Source organism: Setaria italica, chromosome II, assembly GCF_000263155.2.
Source record: "Setaria italica strain Yugu1 chromosome II, Setaria_italica_v2.0, whole genome shotgun sequence".
In the NCBI taxonomy this organism is placed as follows: Eukaryota; Viridiplantae; Streptophyta; class Magnoliopsida; order Poales; family Poaceae; genus Setaria; species Setaria italica.
The window spans coordinates 31,133,258-31,144,942 of NC_028451.1; the positions used below are offsets into that span (position 1 = coordinate 31,133,258).

The 11,685-nt window shown below is 45.0% G+C and overlaps 1 protein-coding gene across 1 annotated transcript in view; it reads left to right on the forward strand.

Moving 5' to 3' along the window:
* Positions 1 to 5,730, forward strand: part of LOC101774947 (probable folate-biopterin transporter 6) — a 6,341-nt gene extending 611 nt beyond the window's left edge. Inside the window, exons 2-7 of the mRNA XM_022824319.1 lie at positions 352 to 413; positions 1,861 to 1,940; positions 2,154 to 2,413; positions 2,508 to 2,606; positions 3,034 to 3,207; positions 4,654 to 5,730. Of these exons, the coding sequence (XP_022680054.1) occupies positions 352 to 413; positions 1,861 to 1,940; positions 2,154 to 2,413; positions 2,508 to 2,606; positions 3,034 to 3,207; positions 4,654 to 5,256 (1,278 nt within the window). The 3' untranslated portion in view covers positions 5,257 to 5,730. The remainder of the gene's footprint in view (positions 1 to 351; positions 414 to 1,860; positions 1,941 to 2,153; positions 2,414 to 2,507; positions 2,607 to 3,033; positions 3,208 to 4,653) is intronic.
* Positions 5,731 to 11,685: the final 5,955 nt, after the last annotated feature.

Below are 11,685 nucleotides of genomic sequence, written 5' to 3' on the forward strand. Positions count from 1 at the left end.
CCATGTATATACTAATTTCAGTAATGTGTCTACGCAAATACAGATTTAGTTCAGGGATTTACCAATGCTTGACTATCAGGCCCTTCGGATTTGGATATTTTAGCTTGTTGCAATTGTTTATGTTCTTGCTTGATAATGATTTGACGGATGTTGTGGTGTAACAGAAAACATAGTTCTAATTCAGCTTGACCATTGCTGGTTGTTGTCTATGTGGCGCTGAAATGGATTTGGTAAATGTAGATGAGAAACTGTTTTGACTGGCATACTGATGAGGTCATGTGGAATGGGTTTGAATCCTTGACAATGTTCGTGTTTTTTATTGGTTGTTTGATCTTAAATCTTAATTATTAGGAGAAAAGTTTTATGAATGAGGTGATGTTCTGCCCTCTTACGGGGGTGCAAGAGACTATTTGGTATGTGTCACTTTCAGCACAGTTTCAGCATTTCTCAGTGTAGTTCTAATTTAGCTTGACTGTTTCTGGTTGCCCTCTATGTGAGGTTGGAAAGGATTTGGTAAAGGTGGATAATGTAGTGTTTTGACTGTGACGCACTGGCGTGGAGTATGTTTAAGTCATTGGCAATTTGTGCATTGTTTATTAGATGTTTGATTTTATTTAGTCAGTGAAAATTTATGTGTGGTGCTTTTCCCTCATTACGGAGACTATTTGGTGCATGTCACTTTCGGCCTATTAATAATTTGTGGCACAATTTCAATATATTTCATCTAGGTATTGTCTAGTTGTGTGCTGTAGGCTTGTTCTTGTACGCACTTCAATCCATGTCTGCAGTTTTGAAACCAGTGTGATTATTCATTTTAAGCAATGCTATATCAGTTTAATTTGTGGTAAAAAGTTGTTATTCCTCTTGAATCATTTGGGCAACAGGAACATTTAAGCTAAGCTCTTGACTTTTTTTCACTAGCCCTTCACTTCTTAATTTTTTTGGTACCGATTCTCAGAATGTTGTACCTGTAACACATCGTGTTGTAAATTATTAGTTGGAGTTAGCTATTTTAATATTTTATTCTAGTAGATTATAAGGTGAAAATAGGAGAAAAATGAAAAGATAATTGTTATGCGTACTGCTACTTTATCACTGTCCCCAAAAAATGATATTTAGTATATTATAGGTTTATATTTTTTTTTGAAACGAACCGGCAGGAGAGCTGCTTGTTATATTAATTTAGAAGAAAAGACGGCCGATGGCCGGAGATTTACAGTGGGGCATGTAAACCCGAAAAGGTCACTCTACACATCAAACGTGCCAAATGCTTGGCCCCAGCTAGAACCCATGTCTTGGCCTTGTCTCTGATCTTTGTGGCAATCCTAAACAACGGTGCCTCAACTCTCTGAAATATGCGAGAGTTGTGCTCTAACCACACTTCCCAGCAAACTAAAATGATTAGAGACAGGCCTTTGCGCGAGATCCCTGTCATTCTTGCCCTGTCCTCCCACCATGCTTGAAGTGACTCCTAATGTCCCCAGGTATTTGGATGAAGCTCCGGTGCTTGAAGCCAATTTGAAATGTCGGTCCAAATGCGTTTGGTGAACAGGCATTGAAAAAATATGTAAGCATCTGTTTCTGGTGCGTGTCGACATAAAGCACATAATGGATTGTGTGGCCACACTCTTGAACTCAGTCTGTCCGCCGTCCAAATTCTATTTTGGATCGCAAGCCAGCTGAAAAATTTACACTTTGGCGGTGCCCAAATTGACCAAATGAGTTCCTTGTAATTTGTACTGACTGCCCCATAGAATTGTGCGTGGTAGGCTGAACTTGCGGAGTATTGTCCTGTATTGCTGAGTTTCCAAGTGATTTCATCGTCTTGCTCCTGTCTTAAGGTGATTTGCTGCGTTGCAGTCCACAGATTTACATATTCAATGAACGTCTGCACCGAGAAGGCTGTGTGTCGCAGGTCGAGGTCTTTGATCCAGTTGTTCGTGCTTAAGGTGCTGCGTAGTGATCTATTTATAGCTACATATTTGATTACCAATTCTCAGGCTACTTTATCACTCTTCATGTTTTGGCCATAGCAGGCCAATTAGTTGCAGCAAATATAGGCGTTTTCTTTTTGGGAAACAGTCAGGCTCCCAATTGAGAGCATCAACTTTAGACTTCGCTGATAAATCCTCATTTATTTTTTGTGATGGTAGGAATACTTGGAACGGTTTCAGCTACTATTGTTGCAATGGCTACCGGACTCCCAGTGAGTTCTGCTGTACTTTGCTTGGTGGGAATATCAACAGCAGTTGCCATTGCTGATGTAACGATAGATGCTTGCATCGCAAAGAACAGTATTGATAAGCCGGCATTGGCTCCAGACATGCAGAGTCTTTGTGCATTCTCATCATCTCTAGGTGCACTTATTGGGTATGCCACAAGTGGCATGTTTGTCCACCATCTCGGGGCACAGGTCAATTTATGTCAAATGCTCTAATTTGCTAAGCTTCATCTTTGTGTTGGTTCACTGAGGAATCATATGTTGAATGAATTCTGGCTCACTACAGGGTGCATTAGGTGTGATGGCTATACCTCCTGCTACAGTGGTTTTCCTTGGATTTTTTATATATGAGCTGAAAACATACCAACATAATGCTAAAGAGAAGGTATGTTGATCACCGATCTTGCACCATTCAGTTGTGATTGTTTTATTTATTTGAATTGGAATTATAAATTTGAATCTATTTTAGTGCTTCGCTTTGGCAAACATGATGTTCTATTTGACGTCACCTTATGTTGCTTGTTTTGTCCAAGCTGAATTGTGATTTTCTACATTATTCTTCCGAAATACCTACTCCTAGCAAAGTTCAGAATAATATGAATCTGATGCTTCATTATTTGATATTCTTCAGGTAAATCTTTAAACAAATACTTTCTCAAAAGTTGACCTAGAGAGTTAACTGAAGAGGTGTAGATGCATACATGTGGGGGAAGAAATAAGAATCTATGAATCTATGCATATGTAACAATTATAGTGATGAAAGATACATGAAAAGTGCAGAATATTCTCACTGATATGCTAATGAAATGCAGGTTTTAAACAAGGTTAGTGGGGCAGTGAAGGGAATGGTTCGGACTATAAAGTATCCAGTAGTGTGGAAACCATCTCTTTACATGTTCCTATCGCTGGCTTTGAGTATCAGCACCCATGAGGGGCAGTTCTACTGGTACACTAACAAAACACCACCAAATCCTGGATTTTTGCAGGTAAAAGTAGTTTTCCTTACCTCCTTAATGGCATTGTTAATTAGCAGATCTGTTAACTAGAGCTATAATTAATGGCTTGGTCCTGCACCATCTGAATCTCCATGGCATGCTTGACCCAAATATGAAGCCTGACCTACAGAATGTTCAGAAAAATTAGTTTGTAACTCATATTGGTCAACTGGATTCTGCTAGCGGAATTGCAGCCCAATTGGTGAAGTGCCTTTAGAGTAAATAGACCAACTGAATCTACTGCCAGTCAGTAAGATGTGCAGGATCTTCACAAAAGGTTTAGTCGAAGTAATTGCTGTAGTCATACATGTGATGGGGAAAGGGGTGTATTGAACTGGAAACTGGAAGTAATACTACCAGACACCAGTGAAAATAAACTTGGTGTATGTGGTTTGTTCTGCGTTGATACGAGCCTGACATGAATTGATTTTATTATAATACTTCTGCTCTCAAAACATTTAGAAAGAGTGCAGCATGTGAGCAAATTGTAGGCATACAACTTCCTTGCTTGCTTTCTTCGCATCTTCATCTCAAGATGATTTTCACTTTTTATTATATACAGACATACAACCTTTTAATCTCTGAAGCATATTTTATAACTTTATCCTTATAATACTAAAAGTGCATGAAATTGGGAGGAAAGTACAAAAAGCAAGAAAGAAATAGAACATTGAGGTACAACACCAATCACTATCTGTAAACTGAAACTAACAAAAGCAAGATCTATCAAAAAGAAACCTAGATAAAAGCTGCCCTCCTTCAGACTGGAAATCTGGGATGCAGGTCCTGGTCCACCAATATTGCTGCTCAATAATGCTGCCCTGAATGTCCCTTTGTACTATATGATAGACTGGTAAACTACATTATCCCAAGTTTTTCTCTCTCCATATTTTAGAATCTTAGCCTGGATTTGATCATTTGAATAGCCAGTCCACTTTTGAATAGCGTCTCTGCAACACTGCATCTTCATGACTCTTAGGCCAAGATTTAGAGGTTTAAACTGAGAAGTAATCCATGGAATCCTTAATATAGCATTTTTTCAGAAAGATCAGTCATCTGATGTTTATACCCAAAAAAAAGTATTAGCACAATGAGTGCTACACTTTACATTTGAATTGTGGAAGAAGAAGAATGCAAAATGTCCCTTACCAATGATTAAAAACTACTTGGGATTTGGGAACAAAATGGCCAGTTTGTGGTTGTTTTGTGGAGTTGTGCTGTGCAATTAAGGGTAACCTGCTAGGCAGTAGCTACAACAATCTTTACCGATCCAGTGGCCAGGTTTGTCTGTCTCAACAAGGAAAAATTACTTGTAATATAGAAAAGATAAGTCCTGCGTTTTTTAATGAAACTTTTTTCCACAAAATGCCAAAACTATCATGAGAATAATACATGTATGCATGAAAATCATTGTTGCACCCACCTCCATGTATGCAGGAATTCGTCGGGCTGGTCCACGCCATCGGCGCGGTGGCGTCCATGGTGGGCGTGCTCATCTACCACAAGTGCCTCAAGGACTACCCGTTCCGGAGCATCCTCTTCTGCGCGCAGCTCCTCTACGGCGTCTCCGGTCTCCTGGACCTCACCTTCGTGCTCCGCTGGAACCTGGCGCTCGGCGTGCCCGACGCCGCCTTCGTGATCCTGGAGGAGTGCGTCTCCCGCGTGGTGGGCCGCGTCCGGCTGATGCCGATGATGGTGCTGAGCACCAAGCTGTGCCCGCCCGGCGTCGAGGGCACCTTCTTCGCGCTGCTCATGTGCATCGACAGCCTCGGCATGCTGGCGGCCAAGGCCGGCGGCGCCGCCGTGCTGCGCGCGCTGCACGTGACCAGGGACGACTTCGCCCGCCTCTGGCTCGCCGTGCTGCTCAGGAACGCGCTCAGGCTCGCCACGCTGGGGGCCATCTGCCTCGTGCCCACGGCCGACCAGACCGACGTGCTGGTCCCGCGAGAGCTCCTGGTGAGCTCGCCGGCGGCTGTGGCCGGTGATGACGAGGAAAGGCTGCAGCTCGCGATGCTCACTGCCCACACTGACGATGTATGATATATATGATCCACGTTGTTGTGTACAAAAGGAAATGAATCAGCCAAAGTGAGCATGCCTCGTGCCCACGGCCGACAAGACCGACGTGCTGGTCCCGCGAGAGCTCGTGGTGAGCTCGCCGGCGGCTGTGGCCGGTGATGACGAGGAAAGGCAGCAGCTCGCGATGCTCACTGCCCACGCTGACGTTGTATGATATATATGATCCACGTTGTTGTGTACAAAAGGAAATGAATCAGCCAAAGTGAGCAAAGGAATTTTTTTAAAGGAAAAAAAAAAGAGCAATGGACTCATGGGTACTACACGGGCTCTCGGAAAAAAGTTGCTAGAGTTGCTGGTCCAATCACCGATAAGTTTCCCACTTGGGACCCTCTGATTGTTGGTCAAAAGGAGTCAGAATTTCTAAAATCAAATAGCTTGTACTCACTCTAGTAAAAGATACTCGAGTCTTTTGACTTTTCATCCTTGATATGCGACTTTGACCACTACTTTCTATTAGCATATGCTTGTAGGATATAATAAAATTAATATGAAGTTAAGAAAATATCTTCAAGGTCAATCCGAATATTTATTTTTTATGTTTTTAACTAGAATTTTTTGGAGTTATTGATTGCCAAAATTTTAAAAGTTTGACAAAAAGAAAACATCAAGTACTAATGCCTAGGCCCTACGAGTTGTGAACAAGGAAGGTCCAAAGCCTAACTATATACAATTAAAGGTGAAGAAAGATGAGCAACTCAATGCTCTAAGGTTTACAACCAAAGTTAGTTCCACTTTGCCCATAAACATATAAATAATTATTTTAATTTACAATGCAAGATCGGTGTACTATATTCGTCATGAAAGCTACTTCATCTATTTAACTTTTTTTGTTGGAAATTGGAATACGACATTTTGTAGAAATTGCTAGAAAAAAAATCTCATCTTTGTAGACCAGATCACCATTATCCTCTTATCCCAAATATAAGTTGTTGTAGTGTCGACACCGGTCGCCTTCAATATGATACCTTGACTGGCAATATATGCAGAAAATTAATTATTTAAAATAGAAAGAGTTATACATATTATAAAATAATTTCATGATAAATTGAGTAATGTCAATACATATGACTTTTAAGATATTGATGATCAAAGACGTCAAAGTTTGACCAGCAATAATATTATGCAAATATGTATATTATCGGCCATACATCTATGGGCCCACCGGGAGGTTTGGATAGTTCTAGATACAGGGTTGTACACCGAGACGTATCAGACATAGAGACTACGGTGCAGAATGGCGTGGTCTACATGCTACATGGAGGATAAGGACTAGTCGAGGATTAGGAAACTAATCGTAGTACTTTGAGTAGGACTCTCTAGTCGAATCCGACTAGTACTCGTGTAAACAACCGACCTGTAACCCTACCCCCCTCCCTCCCCCCCCGATATAAGGCGAGGTAGGGATCCCCTCCAAACAACATCAATCAATATAATCCAACCAATACACAGAATGTAAGGAATTACGCGACATAAGCAGCCTGAACCTGTCTAAATCGTGTGTTCGAGTTCACCTTCGAGTTCCTAGTCTTCAGTGAGCCCCACACATAAAACACTATCTCAGATACCTTCTCGGTAGGTTGCTGGGTCTAAACACCGACAGTTGGCGCGCAAGTTAGGGGCTCTCGCCAAAGATCCATCGGCGAACTCGATGGCTCCATTCATCATCAAGCCCACTGTCGCGTTCGAAGAAGGCGCAACATTCGTCTTTAGCTCCTGGGTCTGTGTCACGGACAGCGCTGGAAACTTCCACCGCCACATTGCGCTAGCCCCAGAGGAGAACCACTACGACATCAACCTCCATCGCCAAGCTTTGGAGGATTTCGTTGAAAAATTCAACAAAATTTTCAACCTCTTCCGAGACCCAAGGGATGAGTTCGAGTACAACTCGACTTCTCCCACCAGTCGGACTGGTTCCCACAAGCTGGCGCTCGAGTCATCGTGCGAATCGGTCTACAATACAACTTGATTCCCGTTCGGACTCCAAAACACGAGCACCGTCTACCAAGCTTCCCTATCCAGATCCCAATCCAACTCGGATTCAATCGAGGACCTCGACTACTACTCAGATCCAGACGAGGAGACTCCTTTATCAGGTCCACGGCAGGACCTGGTAATCACATCTACTCCACAAGGCAGATTCGTCTACTGGATCAACATGAAGCCATCTGCCCTCACCAAGGACGATGAGTCACGCCTTGTCACATACCTCGACAACCTTCCATACGAGGAGGGAACACCTCTGTCGCCTATCTATAAAGAAGACGGCCCCGCGGAGATTCTCACGTCAAGTTCGAGTAGTTTCTCCCCAGAGCGAGAACTACTCGCCATCGTCGCTCCTCATGGGGGCAACGGCGAGGAGCCACCAGAAAGAAATCCATGACGCGAGCGCCATCCAGATGATGTGTCGACGGATGAACTCTCTGCCAATGTCCAAGGAGAAGAGACCGAGAGTCAAAGAAATCATCGGCGTACAAGAAACGCGGCATGAGCAGATCGTCGCCGCCGCCTTGCATCTGACCTATCCATCATGAACTTGGATCACGCTTTTGAAGTAGTTCAATCGCATCACCACCACACTCCTCTCACCACCATCGCCTCCATTGACTTGCTCACTCGCGTGATGGCACAAGACAAGTACACCAGGCAACTGGCTCTACTGGCGGAGCATGCGTACGAGCAACTCGATTGACAAAACCCGATCAGCTCGGTTCGACACACCTCCTCCAATCATGGCAGCAGTGGCAGGCACCCAAGTCGCAACGAAGCTGCTAGACCTAGTCAAAATGAGGTTCTCAAGATCAAGAACCCCAGAGCAAATCAACACAGGGTAGAAGGTAGTCGGACGGGACCCTCGAGAGGCTATGGCCACCGTGGGCCCTGCCAAGAGCCTGAGCAACCTCGCGACCTCCGTCAGCAGATAAACTAGAATCGCAACGCTTGTAACATTATCGAAGGACGCCGCCGCGAACGCGATCAAGAAGTTGACTACTTGGGAGAAAACTCCGACAGGTTCCCCGCTTTCTCCAAATGAGTATGCAAGACGGTTCTACCCGACAAGTTTAAAACCCCGGGTATTACCAAGTACGAGGGGAAGCAAGATCCAGTTCAATGGCCGCGGTGCTACTCATTGTTAGTCCAGGCGGCAGGGGGAAATGATGACACAAAAGTCATCTACTTCCCCATCAATATGGAAGCAGGGCCACTCACATGGCTTGAATCCCTAGAAGCGGGCTCCATCAACACGTGGAGTCAACTAAAGACGGCATTCACGAAAAACTTCATAGGGGCAATGCAATGTCCTGGCAACAGGATCGACTTGTCGCAGATCAAACAGCAACAAGGCAAGAACCTGTGTAGCTATCTACGCTGTTTCTTCGAAAAAAGCCACTATCGTAGACATCATGAAATCAGACGCTATAGAGTGCTTCCAGAACAGTCTCTATGATCGCCGGATGTTCCAAGATTTTGGCAGGAGGTGCCCGGAAAATATCAAATCCCTCAAGACTATGATCCAAGCTTGGGCAGATGAATAAGACAAAGAGATTGACCGCTTCGAGTCTAACCATAACCGAGGCCAGAACAACAACAACTAGAGCAATGGCCAAAGTAACGGCAAGAATCGCAACGATCGCCCCTACGACAACTGAGGCAACTACTCGGGTGGTCAAAACCTTAAGAGGAAGCTAGAAATACTGTTGCGACGATGTCCCAGTCCTCCAAGAAGAGCGGCGGAAATCAAGAAAGGACTCCATTCAAGGAGCTCCTAAAGAAGCAATGCTCGTGGCACCCACACTCCAAGCACTCTACGATGGACTGCTATAGTCTTCGCAGAGTCATGAAAGATCTGTCGGAACCTTCTGGAGCAAAATACAAGGGCAAAGCCAAAGAAGACGAAGATGAGGATGACAACGGGAAATTCTAGAACCCGTCCAACACCGTCAGCGTCATATTCGGCGGCACTCCGGGTAGTACTACCAAGCGATCCCAGAAACTAGCCCTTCGGGAAATCTTGTCCATTGAATCAACAACGCCTACGTTCCTTAAGTGGTCCAAAGTGCCAATCACCTTTTCAAGAAAGGATTAGTGGACTAGTTTCTCCGACCCAAGACGCTACCCTCTCGTCCTAGATCCGGTAGTCGCAGGCTCTCGACTCACAAAAGTACTCATCGACGGCGGCTGCGGCCTCAACGTGCTCTTTGCCAAGACTCTTAGGAAGATGGGCCTCGACGTTACGGATATGCTCACCCCAACGAACTCTCCGTTCTATGGGATCATCTTCGGGTCCCGGGTTAGGTGGTTTTGCTGGTACTTTCGGGACCAAGGATCATTACCGGACCGAGTACATCCGATTTGAGGTGGCCGACTTCGAAACTTTGTATCACGCCATCCTTGGAAGACTAGCATTGACCAAGTTCATGGTCATCCCACATTACGTGTACCTAGTACTCAAGATGCCGGGACCCAAGGGAGTACTCTCCCTGCGTGGAGACTTGAAGAGATCATACGACTGCGACACATAAGCTGTGGAGCTAGAGGCGACTACCTAGGTGCTAAATTTGATGATGCAAGTCTTCCCCGCCTCCAAGAAATTGACCCCGACAGAACTCGAAATCCCAGAAAAGAAGTCGGGGCAACCAAGGTCAAGCCGGCAGAAGAGGTTGATATCAAAGTTATCGACCTTGATACTAGCAACAGCTCCAAGACAACCCTGATTGGCTCAAGGTTGGATCCCAAATAGGAAGATACGCTCGTCAGCTTCCTCCGGGCCAACCGAGACATCTTCGCATGGAAGCTATCTGATATGCCAGGGGTGCCTAGGGAGTTGATCGAGCACTCTTTGAATGTGGATCCCAATGCTACGCCTAAGCGACAATGACTACGCCGATTCGCCCAAGATAGAAGAGAAGCCATCAAAAAAGAGTTGGCCAAACTACTCACAGCTGGCTTCATAAAATAAGTCTACCATCCAGAGTGGCTAGCCAATCTATCTTGGTGCGAAAGAAGAACAATAACGAGTGGAGGATGTGTGTTGACTACACGGACCTCAACAAGCACTGACCAAAGGATCCCTTCGGGCTCCCTAGGATTAATCAAGTCACCGACTCAATGGCTGGGTGCGCTCTACTCTGTTTCCTTGACTGCTTCTTAGGGTATCACCAGATAGCGCTCAAGGAAGAAGACCAAATCAAGACCGCATTCATCACCTCGTACGGAACTTTCTGCTACACTACAATGTCCTTCGGGTTGAAGAACGCAGGCGCCACATATCAACGAGCCATCAAGGAGTTCTTCAAGAAGAAACTACACCGCAACGTGGAGCCGTACGTGGATGATGTGGTCGTAAAGACCAGAAATCCTGATGACTTGATTGCGGATCTCAAAGAAACCTTCGCAAGAATGCAAGCATACCGGTGGAAACTAAACCCAACAAAGTGCGTGTTCGGTGTACCCTCCGAAAAACTACTCGAGTTCATCATCAGTCATCGAGGAATCGAGGCTAATCCCGAGAAGATTGCTGCCATCACCAACTTACATGCTCCATCGTGCATCAAGGACATCCAGAAGCTGACTGGATGTATGGTGAATCTTAATAGATTCATCTCAAGACTTGGAGAAAGGGGACTACCCTTCTTCAAACTACTCAAGCGGCAAGAAAAGTTCCAGTGGACCGAGAAGGCGGAACAAGCCCTTCAACACCTGAAGGACTTCTTATCAAAGCCACCGGTCCTCACGGTGCCTACTCCCAATGAAGACTTGCTGCTCTACATCGCCGCGACTACTAATGTCGTCAGCACTACCATGTATATAAAGTACAGAGGCTCGTCTACTTCGTCAGCGAGGTGTTGTTAGACTCTAAAACCAGGTACCCGCCAGTACAGAAGTTGCTATACGCAATACTACTCACCTCGCAGAAGCTACAACACTACTTCCAGGAACACAACATCTCCGTTATCACAAACTTCCCTTGGGAGACATCCTCCACAACAGAGATGCAACAGGAAGAATCTCCAAGTGGGCAGTAAAACTCGGAGCCTTGTCCCTGGAATTCAAGCCAAGGACTGCCATCAAGTCGCAAATACTAGTTAATTTCATGGCAGAGTGGCTGAAAAATCAAGTACCTGCACTGGCAGAATGACCAGAGCATTGAGTCATGTAATTTGATGGATCACTTAAGCTCGAGGGTGTTGGTGCAGGAGTACTCTTAAACTCTCCCAAGGGCGAACAACTCAAATATGTGTTGCAAATCTTTTGGGAGGTCTCTAATAATGAAGTAGAATATGAAGCGCTACTGCACGGGCTCCACCTGGCAGTCTCGATGGGAATCAAATGGTTGTTGGTCTACGACGACTCACTAGTAGTCATCAACCAAGTCAACGACAAGTGGGGTCG